At 47.7% G+C, this 18718-nt stretch overlaps 1 protein-coding gene across 3 annotated transcripts in view; it reads right to left on the bottom strand.

Moving 5' to 3' along the window:
• Positions 1-914: 914 nt before the first annotated feature.
• The window catches only part of GFPT1 (glutamine--fructose-6-phosphate transaminase 1), a 42797-nt gene continuing 24993 nt past the window's right edge, over positions 915-18718 (bottom strand). For 2 of the 3 annotated variants that reach the window (XM_081960983.1, XM_081960984.1), the window contains 9 exons: positions 18355-18450; positions 16160-16257; positions 14690-14810; positions 13614-13771; positions 9804-9918; positions 7246-7373; positions 6295-6462; positions 4568-4729; positions 915-3858 (listed from right to left, as the gene is read on the bottom strand). In XM_081960983.1, coding sequence (XP_081817109.1) covers positions 3814-3858; positions 4568-4729; positions 6295-6462; positions 7246-7373; positions 9804-9918; positions 13614-13771; positions 14690-14810; positions 16160-16257; positions 18355-18450 — 1091 coding nt within the window. In that variant the 3' untranslated portion in view covers positions 915-3813. The remainder of the gene's footprint in view (positions 3859-4567; positions 4730-6294; positions 6463-7245; positions 7374-9803; positions 9919-13613; positions 13772-14689; positions 14811-16159; positions 16258-18354; positions 18451-18718) is intronic. The other variant, XR_014176052.1, reaches the window with a different exon arrangement.

Genomic DNA, 18718 nt, shown 5'->3' with positions numbered 1-18718 from the left:
CCTCTGATTTAAGGGATCATGGAGACCATTAACCAATTTACTGATTGGTGTATAAATCCACATACATATCAAAGACTTCCCAACAAATAGCTGTCCAGCCACCTCTGCATGAACACACACACACACACACACACATACACACACACACACGAGTTAGTTCCTTGTCTAGCACATATGGAGATTTTCCCAGTGTTCAACCAGAATGACTTGGACATAACTGTTGGGACCACACAAGCTGTTCAATCAGCCACATTCCAGCTTCGAGTTTTGTTGTTTGGCGAACCTGAAATATGTTGCTGAAGAGTTCATAGACCAAAGTCCCTTGAAGGAGAACGCCCACTGGCCCAGAAGACAGTGTTTGAGGGAAGCCCCCTCCCCGAAGAGGCAAATCACATTATGAGCCCATAAAGAGATGGGGGATACTTGGCCCGTTGGTTTTGCCTGCCCTGAAAATGTTCTGTAGATTCAGCCCAACGGGGCCCATTTGGGAGGTGACTGACCACTGGCAGAGTCCCTCAAAAGCTGACGGTGTGGAATATGAAGCCTCTCCAAAGTTGCAAATATCTGCACAAAAATATTTTTTTTAATAGAAAAAGCTTGGGAAGGGGGGGATGGTTGCAATGGTGTGAATTCAGCTTTCATCTCTTTCTTTGTAGAAGTGTGAAAGAGGTGAGGTTTTGATAACAGTTGGGGAACAAAACCATGCCAAAATAATATACCCCAAGAAGCCTTACGCAGGGAAATTCATGAGTCCGAGCAATGATTTCCAAGCCAGGGCGAGGGTGAAATGACAGGCCTAACCATGCAGGTGGCTTCACTTTTCTTTACTAAAGCGCACTTCAGACCCAATCTGGGACATTGCAGGCGGCATTTGTCCCCGAAGGAACGCCATCGGTCACAGATGCTCCAATAAGGAAGATTACACACTTGTCTTTATTCAAAGAGCAAAGTACAAAAACAAAACAAAACCCAGAGAACAACTGAAATGACAAAAGGTTCTACACAAAACAAACGATGGTCCCATCAACCAAGACAAGCCAAAGATCTACATTCAGGAGGAGGAACGTGCGCCCAGGTGTTTCACTTTCACGCACACATAGCCCAAGCCAGGACCGAATTGACTCCGCGAGGCAGAAGACATGAGGCCAGGCGCCCTGGAGAGCAGGGGTACCCAACCTTTCCAGCTTTGCAAACTGGCTGGGATGGGGAGGAATGGGTTCCAAGCAAGTGGCAGGCGTGAGTGTGCGCACAGCTGCATGGTGGGCCCTTGTGTGTGTGCGTGAAGCTCACGTCTGTTGCTTGCACGAATGGTGCTTCATGTGCACGAGGCAGTGCCTGCCCTCCTCACAAACGCACTCGCCTGCCACTTGAGTGGCCTGATTCCTGGGGTGTTAGAAGCATGGGGAAGGCTTCCTGCAGAAAATGAAGCAGGAAGCCCTCAAGAGTAGGGATCTCCAACCTTGGCAACATGAAGATTGGTGGACTTCAACTCCCAGAATTCCTCAGCCAGCTGGCTGAAGAATTCTGGGAGTTGAAGTCCACCAGTCTTCACGTTGCCAAGGTTGGCAACTTTGCTGGCTGAGGAACTCTGGGAATTGAAGTCCATAAGTCTTCAAGTTGCCAAGGTTGGAGACCCCTGCTCTAAAGTGTTCCCTTACAGCTTGGCCTCCTCCCTCCTGGCCTTGGATGCCATGTGGCTCCCAAAGGAGAAATAGGCCACAACAGGTGTGGCTATTTTTTTCCCGGTTCAGCGCATTCTCCTTGCTATGCGCTTCCTTGGCTGACTTAAGAGTTGCGGAGACAAGCTGAGTGAAGAGTCTCCTGCAGCCATCCTAAGGCTTTTGACTCTGTTACGGGCAGCTCAGATGGAAATCTAGCAGCCCCCAAGAAGGATGGAGACCTTTGGACATGACACAAAGATCAACATTGGCCAAGAAACTTCTTTTCATAATAAAATTTCTGAACTTTCCAGTGTTCGCTGCAAACTACCATTTCTTTCACGAGCGGAAAGCATCCTTTTAGGATGAAGATGCTGTAGACTCCTATACACTTAGGAAGCAGTCCTTAAAGTAGCCTCCGAGTAATGGGTACTACTGGTCATTTCCCCACCCCCAAGTGCACAATAAGGGTGGATGTGTCGCCCTATTAGGATATTTCTTTTCCAATAAAAGGGTGCAGAGAACAGGCCTAGGTTCAGCTTACCTTTATATGCTGACAAGAGTTTAAATTTCTGTTGAGTTTCTGCGCAATTTGCTTTTTCTCCATTCTAGAGGTACATCAATGAAAGCCATTTTAAGTGCCAATGTCTGTCCCATTAATCAATCAGAAGGAAGTTGAAATATTTTGGCCACTCTGGATTTTTATTACATTCGCATCCTCTCTAGATTTCAGAGCTAGAGGATGCTTTCCAGAGGCATCTATTTCTCTTTGGTCTCTTCCGTATTATTCCCAAGGGGGTCATTTTAGCATCCTTTTAGCTCTCCTGCCCACTGCGGAAATATCAGCATAATATCCCCAAGTACAGAGGGCTGGGCTGGTATAAAAGATTGTGCAAAGCAAATCTATTTGGACTGAAGGAAATTCTGCACATTTCTAATAACTGGAGAAGCACTGGGGATGGTGGATGGGGAGGGGGGTGATTGAAATACAAAAATGCACCCGTCATTTCTCACAACGGCTCCAACTCAACATCCGCCAGCCTTTCTCCCTCTTTTTATCAGGAATAGGAACGCTAAGCAGAGCAGACCTAAAATACATCCGGATGGAAGACACAACTCCCTTGTTCCTCCCTGGTTCTCCAGATTCCCTGGAGACCTCCAGACGCCTTCCCAGGTGAAGGGAAGTGGGAGAAGGACTCAAGAGCTGCCCAGCCCATTTCTCATTCAGCCATGCCGGTTCAAGAGAGACCTTTTGTCCCCCTCTCATTGCACCTTCAAAGGCTGGCATTTCTCTTCGATGCACTGGAAAATAAATTCCTTGAAAAACCTTTTACCTTCTTTGGAGAAAAGGGTCCTCCCTTATAAACAAATGCCAAGGTGAAGTCAACCTGCAGTCGTTTGACTTGACTCTCATTAAAGGCCTGGCACGTCAGAAGGAGGAGCAGCTACGTAGGCCTCTGTGAAGGGACTGGGGCAGGTATTTTCACCCTCTTTTGCAGGGCTGAAGGCGTGACGCCAAATTCCAAAACGCAGGCCTGTGCAACCGAGGACGGATAGACGATCCACCCACCATGAGTGGGCTGGAAAGGGGAACGCTCACAGAACGGATGTCTGGGGTTGCACAAATGTGGACTAATTGGGAGGTGGGGTGTGTGTGGAAATACACTCGCCAGCAGAAACCTTGGAGCCAAAAAAAGTCCACCCAGATTCTCCCAATGGTGACTACAGAGCACTTATGGAAAAGAAGGCAGCCGATATTTGAGCCCTTCTCTGTCGTACGCAATCTCATTTCCACATCCCTGTACGAGCTCCACACTCTCAACGTCCTAGAGATAACTAGGAAACGATGCAATTTTATACAACTGATGAGGATTTTACAATAAACAGACTTTGGTGTGTTTCTTTTTTTAAAAAAGGAGAAACCCCCCCCAGCACTCTTGACTTCGCTGCCACTGGACAATGCTACCAGGAGCTTTGTGGATTAAGCTCCTCAACTATCACAAATGCAACAATTACAGTATAAAGATTTTTTTTCTATATTGGAAGTAAGAATTGATCACGGGAGAAAGGTTTTAAAATCAGCGTTTTTCGGTACCAAAAGTGAAGGAGGAGATTTGGGGGGGGGGATCTCTTTTGTCAACCTTGGGCGAGCCCCTCATTCAACCGTCACAGATTTGGCCAAGTTTCTGGGAAAGTCAACCTGGAAGAATGAAAATGATATACACAACCTGTTAAAATCTTTGTCATAGTAGGAATTAAGGAGCCTTGACAGTTCCTCCAGACCAGCTTAGCTCAGAAGACACGAATATCTGCTCTTACATTTCCAGGAATTGGCTAGGTCTATTTAAGCCCCCTGACATCACAGCCTGAATGAGCTGGGAAGGCATAGTGCAGGGTGTGAGTGTGTGTGTGTGTGTCAAACTCGATTTCATTGAGGGCCACATCAGGGTTGTGTTTGGTCTTGGGGGAGGGGGGGGAGCGACCGGCTCATCACTCGTGTTGGGGGTGTCTGTGGTGGCCCCTAGCACTCTGCCAGCAAAAACGGGCTCCTGTTTTCCGCTCCCGCGACCTCCTGCAACCCTCTGCCAGTGAAAATGGAGCTCAGGAGGCCCGCATGCAGTCCCCCTCCCCCCCCCTCGAGCTCCATTTTCACTGGCAAACCCTCGCAGGAGGTCGCGGGAGCCGAAAACGGAGCTTAGGAGCCCATTTTTGTTGGCAGAAGCACCGGGGGCCAGTCCTTTGCTGTTTCCAGGACGGCCCCGTGGGCTGGATCTAAATGCCCCGTGGGCCTTCACTTTGACACCCCTGGAGTAGTGGTTCCCACGGGGAGCCCAATGCTGTGTTATCGAGGGCTTTGGGGGCTAGTTGGGAAGAGAAAAGCTTTGGGGGATGGGGAGAGCGTAACTTACATCGTAGCCTCGCAGAACAGCCAAATGGAAGGCCAGCAGCTGTAAAGGAATCACACTCAGGATGCCCTGCAGACAGTCGACCGAATGGGGGACTTTGATGGTTCGCTTGTTATTTTTGATGGTCTCGGAATCTTCCTTATCACAAATCACAACAGGCCGCCCCTATTTTAAAAAAATTAAAACACAGAGAAGTCTCCATCAACTCAATCTAAGCCTCAAAGACACACAGGGGGGCCAATCCGTGACAGTTGGACTCGGAAAAAAAATCAAAATACATAAATGTTCCTTCCATCTTGTCTTTTTTTGGTGCACACCCCTCTTAAAGACACACACACACACACACACACACACACGTTCTGCTTACAATAACAAAATTAGATTGTGGTAGGAGACACAACGCTTCTTCAACCATTCTTTACTTGGGATGTATTTCCATTTTTCTCAAGGGTTCAAGACCATGGCTTGTTTAATTATGCTGAGAATAGAAATTCCGTGATAGTGACACTGTTGTTAAGCTGAAAAACTACAAGACTGTGCCACTTAGCAACGGCAGTTCCAACAATCTTGGTTGCCATCCGACCTCACCTGACTGCAACTTCCGATTTCCTGCCGCCTTCCCCATTGACTTTCCTTGTGGGTAGCCGGCAGGAAAGGTCATAATCATGTGACTGCAGGGACACCGCAACCAATGTCAGTACAAGGTCCGTTCATAACTACCACTTGTTCAATGCCACTGTAAGTTCAGTCACCAAAGAGCAGTCAATGAACGAGTGGTCATTAAACAAGGACCACCTCCTATTATATTTCCTCCCCAAACTTTATCCTCCCAAAAGAACACATTTGGAAATGTGGGGAAATGATTGCAGACAAGTCCAAAGCTAGTGTCAGTCCTGCCCCAACTTGGTCCCTTAATTAAAAAACACCCTCAACTCCACTTGTAGCAAAAGGCATACTTTACTAAAAGGCCAAGTGGTTTACAGAATAGCAAAGCCAGAACTGAAGTTTGCACGCCAAATTTCTCCGGTTAACTTTCCCTGTCCCTTATTGTCCAATTAAATTTGAATGGCTTGGGGGAGTGTCTCCGATAGCAGGCTGGTTGGTAAGCCATTAGCCATTCCATTCCATTTCCAGGCTTGACTCCGGAAGGTACGATGAGCAGTCCGCTTCCCTCTTCCCATCCAGCTCCCCCATCCCCCAACAGTTCATGCCAGGCTGGCAGCTAACAGATGTGAAATTCAGGCATAAGATGGCAGTTCCGACATCCACCAAGAAGTCCCAAAGATGCCTTTTTCCAAAAGCAACTAGACGTTCGTGTTTTTCGTTGAAGACGTTTCGCTTCTCATCCAAGAAGCTTCTTCAGCTCTGACTAGATTGTGGGGAATGGAAGGAACTGAAGTCAGAGCTGAAGAAGCTTCTTGGATGAGAAGCAAAACATCTTCAAAGAAAAACAAGAAAGTCTTGAAAAAGCATCTTTGGGACAACCAAGAGGGCTGAGAATCTCCATGGACATCCACCCAGAAGCTCCCATGTGGGTCTTCTCCGGCTTATACGAGGTCCTTCATCTTTATGAGTATCTGCTTTGTTTTGTTAATAGTCTTCCTATTTTTTCCCATGAGAAAGGAGGTCCCTTCCCAGCTGGAATGGACTAAAATAAAGTCAGCAGGACTCAATCTTCCTGATGGGGGAGGGGGGAAACAGCCGAGGGTCCCCCGGGCCCCTCTGCCTACCTGGCGGGCCATGACCTGCTGCAGAGCATTCTGGCACTTGGCGTAGGTGTTGTCCCTCGTGATGATCATGATGACAGGCATCAGCTTGTCCACCAGGGCCAGGGGCCCGTGCTTCAGCTCCCCGGCCAAGATGCCCTCCGAGTGCATGTAGGTGATCTCCTTGATTTTCTAAGCGGAAGGAAGGCCTTCGTTAGCCTCGGCTGCCTCGGCCGAGAAACAAAGTTCTCCCTCTTCTCCATCTCTCAAGAGACAAACTATTCCTCAATGGAAAGTCACGTGTGAAGCTGCCACGTGAGTTCCTTGCAAAAAAAAAACAACCCAACTGCTTCCCTCAACTTCCTTCTGTGTCCACTGTGAAGGAAGAAGACTGTGGATGCTTTAAGAGGCGGCTTCCACAAAGGATCGGCCAGAACAAACCCTTTGCTTCATTCTCCTATCGAATGGGAGTGGAGAGGAGGAGGAAGAGAGGAAACTGTAGGGTGGGGAGGGGAGGGGAGGAAAAGGAAAGGAGAGGAAAATGTAGGGAGGAGAGGAGAGGAAAAGAGAAGGAGAGAAGGAGAGAAGGAGAGAAAAAGAAAATGTAGGGAGGAGAGGAGAGGAAAAGGAAAAGAGAAGGAGAAGGAGAGGAGGAGAGAAGGAGAGGAAAATAAAATGTAGAGAGGAGAGGAAAAGGAGAGGAGAAGGACAGGACAGAAAAAACAAAATGCAGGCTGGGGAATTGTGGGAGTTGAAGTCCACCCAGCTTAAAGTGGCCCAAGGTTGAGAAACTCTGTTTTAGATCTTTTGCTTTGATTTTGAAGTCTGTCCACATTCTGGTCCCCCTACATGACTATGAATGACAACGCTTGACGGGCTTCTCTTTTCACCCCCACCCCCACTTTATCTGCCCCCAAGGGACTAGGAACATTTCTCTCCAAACCGGCTCAACGGGGGCTTCCAGAGGACGCTCACCAGGGCCCCTTCCAGGCAGGTCGCGTAGTGGTATCCCCGGCCCATAATGAGGACGGACTTCTGGTGGTAGAGCTCGGTGGCCAATTTCTGGATCTCGTCGTCCATGCTCAGCACTTCTTTGATCAGACCTATGGAAAGGAACAAGAGGAGACCCTGCTTCCAAAGTGGACGACTGACCCCGGCCAAAGAGTCTTCGGAGACCTTTGATAAGCTGCAACTTTAGAAAGTTGCAGTCAAAAACAGCCAGAAATGGGCACATAACAGGCAGACTCTGCAGCCGTGGGATCGGACCCCTGGTTTTTAAAATGGGGGGTGGGGATTGCTTTCTTCAATCTGCAATCCAAATGGGGGTGCAGATAGCCTTTCTCGGGGGACCCCTGCCCAAAGAGGGGGGGCTCAGCAGAGAATGCTCATCCCTGAGACGGAATATGCCAAACTCGCCACGGCAAACTCGCTGCGGGGAAAATTCAATTATTTTAAATTATTTTAATGTTTGCCATTCACTTTTTATCTCATTCCCTCCTTGAGCATCCTTTCTTTCATGATTCTACCCAGTGGTGGGTTCCGGTTGGCATGGGATTGGCATTGCCCACATGGATACGGCAGGCGTTGTAGCTGCCAGCGACACTTCTGCAAGCCTCCACAATGCTCCAGCTGCTCGGCGGAGCACCCCACAGGCCCTGTACGCACCATGCGCGTGCGCAGAAGTGCCGAAGGCTTTAAAGGGCAGGTCAGGAGCTTGGGCGGGTGGGCCCTCTGGAGCACCGTATCGGTACCCAGGGATCTGGGCAGGCTCCGGTATGCCTGTACTGGGGCATACCGCCTGCAACCCACCACGGATTCTATCCCACTATTTCTCCTATATTAGTGTGACTCTTGTCCCGTGGCAAGTTGGCTGCGCTGAGTTGGCCGCGGCCGATTGCCAGAGACCTTCCCCGAGATCCTTGTGAGGGAAACCACAATACCAGCACGCCTGAAGCCAGGACTAGGCCCAAAGCCACATAATCCTTCAATACCTTGAGTGGTGTCCAGAAATAGACTAACACTCAAGGAAGCTTCTGCAGGATCGGGGTCGAATGAGAGAATTGGGATGCTCTCTCTCCTCTCCCCCCATGCTAATGTCAAGCTCATAAAGCTTGGATAGGTCTGGTGCAGCCATGACGATAGTTTTGCCCTGGATTTAGTCTCTTCTGAAGAAACAATCAATCCAGCTGGCTTGCACTGAGTTATTTGCCTGGTATCACACTCCTCACACTCCCTCCTACCAACCAGTGGGGCAGCTTGACTTCAGAAGTTGTGGGTGCTCCATCACTGGAGGCTTTCAAGAAAGGACCTGACAATGATTTCTCTAAAGTGGCACAGGGTCTCCTGCTTGAGCAGGGGGTTGGACTAGAAGACCTAGTCAATGATCTGGATGGGGGGATAAATGGGGAACTCATCAAATTTGCAGATGACACCAAGCTGGCAGGATTAGCCAACACTCCAGAAGATAGGCTTAAGATACAGAAGGATCTTGACAAACTTGAACATTGGGCACTATCTAATAAAATGAAATTCAATGGTGAAAAGAGTAAGGTTCTACATTTAGGCAACAAAAACAGAATGCACAGGTACAGTATAGGTGATACCTTACTCAGTAGTAGTAACTGTGAAAGGGATCTTGGAGTCCTAGTGGACAACCATTTAAATATGAGCCAGCAGTGTGCAGCAGCTGCCAAAAAAGCCAACACAGTTCTAGGCTGCATCAACAGAGGGATAGAATCAAGATCACATGAAGGGTTAATACCACTTTATAATGCCTTGGTAAGGCCACACTTGGAATACGGCATTCAGTTCTGGTCGCCACGATGTAAAAAAGATGTGGAGACTCTAGAAAGAGTGCAGAGAAGAGCAACAAAGATGATTAGGGGACTGGAGGCTAAAACATACGAAGAACAACTGCAGGAATTGGGTATGTCTAGTTTAATGAAAAGAAGGACTAGGAGAGACATGATAGCATTGTTCCAATATCTCAGGGGTTGCCACAAAGAAGAGGGAGTCAAGCTATTCTCCAAGGCACCTGAGGGTAGAACAAGAAGCAATGGGTGGAAACTAATCAAGGAGAGAAGCAACTTAGAACTGAGGAGAAATTTCCTGATAGTTAGAACAATGAATCAGTGGAACAGAAGTTGCCTCCAGAAGTTGTGGGTGTTCCATCATTGGCGGCTTTCAAGAAGATGCTGGATAGCCATTTGTCTGAAGTGGTGTAGGGTTTCCTGCCTAGGCAGGGGGTTGGACTAGAAGACCTCCAAGGTCCCTTCCCACTCTGTTATTCTATGTTTTATGTTCTACCTGCCCTGAAGACCGTTCACCTCCCTTCACACACACACCTCCCTGTGCTGAAGACACACTAGTGGGTTTGCCTGCCTGAAAAAGTGTTGCCACAAAACTCCCACACACACTTATTTATTGAAATGTATGCAGCATCTCACATAATTGACTCTGGGTGGCTTACAAGCCTCAGAGGAATAAAATTAAAACATTATTAAAACTGACCCTGTTGGCCTTGTGCGCCTTACCTGGCAGCAACTTGAGGCCTAGCATGATCTCTTTCCGCCGTTCTTGCATCGAAATCCTGTCATCGCACATCATGAGCGCAAACATGACGAGGGAGACAAACTGGCTTGTGTAGGCCTGGAGAAGAGGGGAGAATAAGGGCCCCCCGTTAAGCAGCAGCCACAAATCCCTCAAAGTCAATTCAGGGCATCCCTGACAGTGGAATCAGGAATGCCTGAAAGGAAGAAAGAAACCGTTATTATATTATTAGAGAAGGTAAAACCGATAGGATGGCAATGGAGAATGGGGAAATACAAAGGCTCAACAGGAATGCCGATATAGGAGGCGGTATAATTACTTTATATTGTTATGTCTGTCTTGTTTTCTTCTTTTTTTGTTGTGTTTTCCCCCCCTGTTTTTCAAGGTAAAACTGTTTAATAAAAACTATTTTTTTTTAAAAAAAGAAATGCCTGAAAGAGCGGCCATCTTCTCCCCTTCATCATCATCAGGAACGGAGCGACCGTACGGACAGATTTTTTACAGAAATGGCTTGTCCATATTATTACAAAAAAGCAAAAAGTTGTGATTTGATTTTAATGCCTTATTTTACTGTAACAGAGTTGAAAGTCAATGCTTCTTTTTTTCTTTTTGTAGCCTTCCTCACTTCTTTCCTTCCCTCCCTCCCTGCTTTTCTATTTACTTTGTATTTTCTAATACTTTATAATTCAATTTAAAAAATGTGGACCGATTGAAAAAAAAAAGGAGCAACTATAAAGAGTGAACAGTTCATTTAAAAAAAAAAATCCCGCCTCATCGCTTTTATAAACAACTCAAGGTGGTGTACATACCTCACTGATTTCAGCTATAATACAATAGCAGAGTTGGAAGGGACCTTGAAGGTCTTCTAGTCCAACCTCCTGCCTAGGCAGGAAACCCTACACCGTTTCAGACAAACGGCTATCCAACATCTTCTTAAAGACTTCCAGTGTTGGGGCATTCACAACTTCTGGAGGCAACTTCTGTTCCACTGATGAATTGTTCTAACTGTCAGGAAATTTCTCCTCAGTTCTAAGTTGCTTCTCTCCTTGATTAGTTTCCACCCATTGCTTCTTGTTCTACACTCAGGTGCTTTGGAGAATAGTTTGACTCCCCCTTCTTTGGGGCAGCCCCTGAGATATTGGAAGACTGCTGTCATGTCTCCCCTAGTCCTTCTTTTCGTAAGATTAGACAAAACCCAGTTCTTGCAACCGTTCTTTATACATTTTAGCCTCCAGTCCCCTAATCCTCTTTGTTGCTCTTCTCTGCACTTTCTAGAGCAGCAATGGTGAACCTTTTTTGGCTTGCGTGCCATAAGGCGGAGGAGCAGAGGGGGGTCATGTGCGGATGTGCCACACACATAATGCAATGTGCAACACCCCCAGTGTGCATGCGAGCATGACAGGCGCAACATCCAATTTTTTGCATTTTTTTTGCCCTCCCCAGGCTCCAGAGGCTTTATAGGAGCCTGGGGAGGGCGAAAACAGCCTCCCTCTCACCTCTCCTGGAGGCCCTCCGGAGGCTTCAGGAGCTTCCCTGAAGACTCCGGAGGACTAAAAACAACCCTACGAGGAAACCGAAAGTCACTTCTGGGTTGCTTGTAGGGACGATTTTAGCCCTCCGGAGCCCTCGGGAGGCTCCCCTGAATGCTCCGGAGGACTAAAAACGGCCCTATGAGCAAACTGGACTTTGCCCATAGGGCCGTTTTGCCCGTAGGGTCATTTTTTGCCCTCCGGAGGGGGGAGGCTTTTTTCGCCCTCCCCAGGCTCCTAGAAAGCCTCTGGAGCCTGGGGAGGGTGAAAAGTGGCTTTAAAAAAGGGTGAACTCAGCTGTCCAGCACGCGCCTGCCTGGCTCTGCCTGCCACAGGTTCACCATCCCGGTTCTAGAGTCGCCACATCTTTTTTACATTGTGGTGACCAAAACTGAATGCAAATATTCCAAGTGTGGCCTCACCAAGGCCTTCTAAAGGGCTATTAACCCTTCACGTGACCTTGATTCTCTCCCTCTGTTGATGCAGCCTAGAACCGTGTTGGCTTTTTTGGCTGCCTGGCCCCAGGCTGATGCAATTCCTGGGAGACCCCTGCTGCTCAAAGCTGATGAGGATCAGATTGGCTGTGCTCAGTTCCTCGGAGATCAGGCAGGGCACAGATGAGGAAAGAAATGGAGCCTGAGCTACGTCCTTCTCCCGATAATGGGAGCCCAGGGCTGGTTTTTGCTTGGTTCAATTGCTTTAGTCTGCTTGGGCTCTGGGATGCCCTCCATCCTCTCCTGAACCCCCTTCTCCTGGCCTCTGGGTGGGTCACCGCTGCCATGAGGGGAGCCCTCCTGCAGGGGGAGTCTCAGGGGCTGCCATAAAGAAGAGGGGGTCAAGCTATTCTCCAAAGCACCTGAGGACAGGACAAGAAGCAATGGGTGGAAACTAATCAAGGAGAGAAGCAACTTAGAACTGAGGAGAAATTTCCTGATAGAACAATCAATCAGTGGAACAGAAGTTGCCTCCAGAAGTTGTGAATGCCCCAACACTGGAAGTCTTTAAGAAGATGTTGGATAGCCATCTGTCTGAAGTGGTGTAGGGTTTCCTGCCTAGGCAAGGGGTTGGACTAGAAGACCTCCAAGGTCCCTTCCAACTCTGCTATTGTATTGTATTGCATTGTATTGAGTGGAGAAGGGAAGGGGCAGGGCAGCTGACCACAACCTTCCCCTTTTCCCCCCAAATCCCCGGAGAACCAAATTCCAATCTCCTTTTTTGAGCTGGGAGACACACAAATGTACAGTAATCCAAAATAGATTTAGCCGAATTTAAAACAAACATTTGAAAAAAAAAAAAAAACAGCAGGCCAAAGCTTTGTCGAATGGCCCACTGCAATCTTCCCTCCTCCTTTCCAAGCCCTATTTTGTGTGTCCTCTGCTTTTCAGGCCCTGTTGGCAGCAGATTCAGCCAGTGAGGAGGTTGGGGAGGAACCTGGGCCAGTCCTGGAGTCTGGGGAAGGCTCTGAGGAGGGCTCTGTGTCGGAGGCAGAGATGGGGCCAGGGCCGTCTGACAGTTATCAGCTGCCCTCGGAGTCAGACGTCAGGAGCCTGTTCCCAGGGTGTGCAGGCGCAGAGTTGCCAGGTGAAAGGAACAGCTAAAGAACAGAGCTTGACTTGGGAGTGAGGCCACAGATAGATGATGAATGGCCCCTCCCAGAGGAAATAAAAGAGGAGCGAAAGGGGAGTGGAGTTTGCAGGAGAGAAGTAGTTCGCTTCATTGGTTCATGACTCTCCGAGACTCCTTGCCAAGTTCTGCAGATCTTGGCCTGGCAGCTCTCCAGGACAGGTAAGAACATGAGTTACATGTTCTTACCTGTCCTGCCTTTCTGACAGGAGGCATAAAACGGAGGTTTTTTCAGAATTGCAGCTGGTGATTAATTCCTGGGACTTCCAACTCCTGTCCTTAAGAAAAGCAGAAGGGCCCAGGTGCAGTCAGCATGGGCACTCAGAGTAAGACCTATTAGGCTGGCACCAGTGGTGTGATTGAAATTTTTCTACTACCGGTTCTAGGGGCGTGGCTTGGTGGCTGTGATGGGGAAGGGTACTACAAAATCCCCATTTCCTCCCGTTCAGCTGGGATTCGGGAGGCAGAGGATAGATGGGGGCGAGGCCAGCCAGAGGTGGTTTTTGCTGGTTCTCTAAACTACTCAAAATTTCTGCTGCCGGTTCTGCACAACTGGTCAGGAGCTGCTGAATCCCACCTCTGTCTGGCACACCTTCACACCAACCTGCATATCCGAGCTCTCTTTATGCACAGAGTCCTCACCTTTGTGCTGGCCACCCCAATCTCTGGGCCTGCGTTGATATGCACCCCGCAGTCCGTCTCCCGTGAAATGGAGCTCCCGACGGTGTTGGTGATGCCCACGGTGAGGGCTCCCCTCTCCTTGCAGTACCGAAGGGCCATCAGGGTGTCAGCTGTCTCCCCTGCCAAGAGAAATGGACCTGGTCAACCAAGAAGGTGTTCTCAACATGCGCTGAAGGTCTGTCAATGCAGGGGCCTTATTTCCACCTTCATTATGAACAAGGGCAACACCTCAAAGACAGATAAATTAAGCTTGGCTCTCCAAAGCGACAGGGTCTCACCTTGTGAATGAACCTGGACGTCTCTCTTTTCCTTCAATATTTGGGAAGAAATTGTGGCCTGCCAGCCAGTGGAGCTGGCAGCAGATTCGGACAGTGAAGAGGTTGGGGAGGAGCATGGGCCAGTCCTGGAGTCTGGGGAAGGCTCTGATGAGGGCTCTGTGTTGGAGGCAGAGAGGGGGCCAGAGGCGTATGTCAGTTATCAGATGCCTTCAGAGTCAGACATCAGTGAGGCAGAGGAACAGCTGGAGCATGTTCCCAGTGTGCGCATGCGCAGAGTTGCCAGAAAAAGGGAACAGCTAAAGAACAGGGGTCGATTTGGGAGGAAGGCCACAGATGGATGATGAATGGCCCTTCCCAAAGGAAATAAAAGAGGAGCGACAGGGAAGTGGAGTTTGCAGGAGGCCCTTACTTCGCTTAATTGGTTTGTGACTCTCCGAGGCTCCTTGCCAAGTTTTGCAGATATCGGCCTGGCAGCTCTCTAAGCCATGGGGGGGTCGACTATATTCATACAGTTCATCCACCTTGAATAAAAAATATACCATGCTCCTTTGGGGTGAAGTACTAATAGGAAGTGCTTTAGCCACCATAAAGTTGGATCTATGCAGGTATATCCAACTTTATGGAGGTTCAAGCTGCCACTAGCACTATCTTTAGGAGAAGAAAAAAACAGTCTACAAGACAGGGAGTATGGCTAAAGCTTTGGGAAAACTTTGCATTCTTGTGTCAGCTGATCACCAAGGCCCCCCTTGGCCTTCCCACCTGACTGGCTGATGAAGAAGCAGACATCATCTCGGAAGACGGGAGTATTTCGATCCAAGAAGTCGCTGGCCAGCTCCACCATGACGGGAAGTTCGGTCAGTTCTTCGAGGACTTGGCGAGTCTGGGTGAGTGACGCAGGGAGGAGGACAGAGAGGGGAAAGGAAGAAACAGAATATACAATGAAAGTAGTAAAAGCACTGAGCTCTTCATCTTAGAACAGGGTTCTCCAACCTGGGCAACTTTAAGCCTGGTGGACATCAACTCCCAGGATTCCTGAGCTGGCCACGTCCACAGGTCATAAAAGGGTGGGAAAGTGTGGCCCCTTTAGCAAAGCTGGCTGGGGGATTGTGGGAGTTGAAGTCCTCCAGGCTTAAAGTTGCCATGGTTGGAGATCCCTGCTTTACAGCCGCCTCTAAGCGGTTTACAGAGTCAGCCTGTTGCCATCAACCATCTGGGTCGTTTTACCGACCTCGGAAGGATGGAAGGCTGAATCAACCTTGAGCCGATGAGACTTGAACTGCTGGCAGCTGGCGGGCAGCAGAAGTCGCCTGCAATACTGCACTCTAACCACTGCGCCACTGTAGCTCCTAAGTAAAGCATCACTCAGAAGCTGCAGGGCCATTTTAAGTACCGTATTTTTTGGAGTATAAAACATACCAAAATTTTGAAGAGATAAATGTTTTTTTAAAAGTTTGTGCATTCTGCAGGCCTCCCAAACCCTCTGCGTGGCTCATTTTTTGTGAAAAACGGGGCACGCCGGGAGTTTGGTAGGCCTGCAAAGTGCTCCTGCGGGATGCGGGGGGCAAAAACAAGCAAAAAACAGCCTGTTTTTGCTCGTTTTTGCCCTCCCCAGCCCCCGGGAGCACTCTATAAGCCTCCCAAACCCTCTGCATGTCCATTTTTGTGAAGGGGGCGGGGACTCGGGAGGCCAAAAATGCTGTATTCAGTGTGTCAGATGCACCCAGATTTTCACCCTCTTTTTGGGGGGGAAAAGTGCGTCTTATACTCCGAAAAAAAATACGGTAGATATTTATTTGCGTATCATTCGTGCCATCCACACTCTGGTAAATTAACCCTCTCATAGCAGCTCTTCCCCGTTTCCATAGTTCCAAAAAACACCCCTGATGGCTACACATCACCCACCTCCGTATAATCCCCCCTCCCATTTTCCCATAGTAGAAAGTTGTGGCAGGCCTGAAATCCAAAAAGAAGACTGTGACTTGCAGGCCTGAGCTTGGCACTGGCAAAACACCAGCACTAGTGAAAGACATAAAAAGGACACAAGGCTTCGGCTACATGGTTGTGGGTGTCATTTTGATTACACACACACACAGACACACACACACACTATGTGTGTACCATCAAGAAAAAGCTGCAGTCCCACCCAATAGCAGGACTGGCCTTTTCCTGCTGCAGAGCATTGCTAATTGTTCAGAAACTTTGAAATGCTACTGGAGTTCAGCTACTCACAGCGACGGCGGCATGGTAGCTGGTCCCACAAGCGATGAGGATCAGGCGGCGGCACCGCTGGATTTCCTTGATGTGGTCTTTCAAGCCCCCGAGATTCACTGTGGGGAACAAGGTGGCAAAGGCTTGGAGAAAACAGCCCAGAGAAGAGAGAGCAGGGAGGCTTCGGTGCAAAAGGAGGCTGCAGGATTTCTTTAGCAACTCTTACAAAAGGAGGCTCACCCCAAAGAGAGTACATAGCCTTTATTGAATCAAGAAATATAGCCTATTGATCTATTAGATTCAATAGGTCCTATGGATAATAGAAGGCCCCAGAAGAAAAGAGAGGTGAACCAAAGCTTTCAGCTAAGATGATTTCAAAATTTATCAGAAATATTTGTAATCCTGCTGAACCGTTGCTAACTGTGAAATATGTATCAGGCGTGCCTCATTCAAAATCCAAGAAAGAAAACCCTAAACTCCATTTAATTAGATAAAAGGTACTTTTGCTGGACGTGAAAACAGCCAAAGTGAAGCAAGGGCTGCAGCAAAAAAGCGCCAACTTGTACATATCAAACATTTACCCAAATCCCTCCCCCCAGTTACTCCCACCCAATGTGCAATCTCCAACCCCCAAGGGTGTCACATGGGGTGCATCTTCAGGTGGCCTCATTCAGCTGGTATGCAGAGACGGTTGGTCTTGACCAAAGCCAAACACGAGCCTTCAGCATGCGCAGAAGATGGTGAGAACAAAACTCCCTTCGGGATATCTCCACCAGCACCTATTCCCCTCCCAAATACCATGACCTTCCCCGTTACTATGGCAGCCGACAGAAAACATGCAAGGTTAGAGGTGCTAACTGTGAATATATATATTTTTTTGCAAAATATGTACTTGTATGGATTCGTTCAAAATAGGAACAATGAAACTGTTGGAAATGAGGAATTGAAAGTAATGTACACAGGTGTAGTGAAGTTGTGAAGCTGGGGAATTCTGGGAGTTGACGTCCACAAGTCTTAAAGTTCCCAAATTTGGACACCCCTGGGTTAGAGGAACAGTATAAAGATTCAAGATCAACTCGGGGCCCTTTGATTTATAGCAGTCCATGTAGGATCTGCTGTGAACCATTGGCCCATTGCAATGACTTATTAATGCAAGTATATTACCGCTATTGTATCTTTTATATCTATTCATTTCTAATGTTCCAAATTATTAGAAACAATAAACCTCTGATCTTAAAAGTAAGAATCATTGCTTCCATTGTTGCCTTTGTTTCCTATTGGAATTTTCCTGTGACATTGTCATTGTACATCATGTATACAACAAAATTGGCTTTAGTGTCACTGGTGCAATCCATGACAAGAAATACAAACAACATAAATAGTATAACGAATAATACCAATGCAAGCAATTAGGGGGAAAAAGAAAAAGAAAAACTAGTCATACGTTTCCCCGTGTGCGTGGAGTGATTGTGTTTAAGAGTCTGACGGCCCAAGGATAGAAACTATTTTTAAACCTATTTGCTATCATTCGACGTCTTCTGCCCGATGGTAGAAGTGCGAAGGTAGACACTGACCAGGGTGTGAAGCATCTCTGAGTCTCTTCCTTACTCTGCTAAAGCAGCGAGACCTGGCGATGTCACCCAGTGGTGTTAAGAAGACAACCGATGGTTTCTTGTTCCGAATTGATCCCTCTCTGTAGTGCCTTCCTGTCTGCAGCAGTTAAACCAGCCTACCATACTGTAATGCGGTATGTGAGGACGCTTTTTATGGTGGACCGATAGAAAGAGGTCATCATCCGTGGTTCCACCTGATTTTTTTTCACAGAACTCTAAGGAAATGAAGACTCTGTTGGGTCTTGCCAATCACCAGGGACGTGTTGTTGAAAAAGAACATTGGTTAGTAACAAAATATGCTCTAAGGCCTTTCAAAGCAACCCCCAGTGATAAACAGGGAACAAAATAGCCAGAGGTATTGATTATGGGACAAGTTGGCCCACAGCAAGCTTACTAGTCAAGATTCACTGTAATGGAAGAAAATAATTTGCTCACAAGCAGAGAAGCAGTTATTGTCATTTTCCAATGTTAAACGACCATCTACAAATCTTCTCTGCGAAGGAAATCTATTGCACTTAAGCCACATTTGGAAAGACAAGAGTTTTGTGTAAAAAACATAATCATCTGATTTTTCTGAGCAGAAGACAATTCTGAAGCCTTTACCTGTGTAGTCATCGAAGTTGACTCTTCCTCTCATGGTGTTCACGACAGATTCTGGCTGCTCAAAGATTTCCTTTTGCATGAATGAACTGAAGTTACCTTGGAAGAACAAAAAAGAATTTCACTGAATAGAGGCAACCTGCCCCTTCACATTTTGGAAAAGAAAGCCACTCTCAGACACATTCTGCATTCAGAACACAATAAAAAAACCCATTTCGCTGTTCTGAAAGTGTAAACATACCGTGTCCATCATATACAGAAAATGCATAATATGCTTTGGCTTTGATCTTTAAGGCAAAGGCACACCTGTTGTTTTCTTTTTAAAATTCACGCCTGGGTTTATAATTCAGGTAATATTTTAAAATGG

This window comes from Natrix helvetica (genome assembly GCF_964273705.1).
Source record: "Natrix helvetica genome assembly, chromosome: 8".
NCBI lineage: Eukaryota > Metazoa > Chordata > Lepidosauria > Squamata > Natricidae > Natrix > Natrix helvetica.
This window is presented reverse-complemented; position numbering and strand designations above follow the sequence as displayed.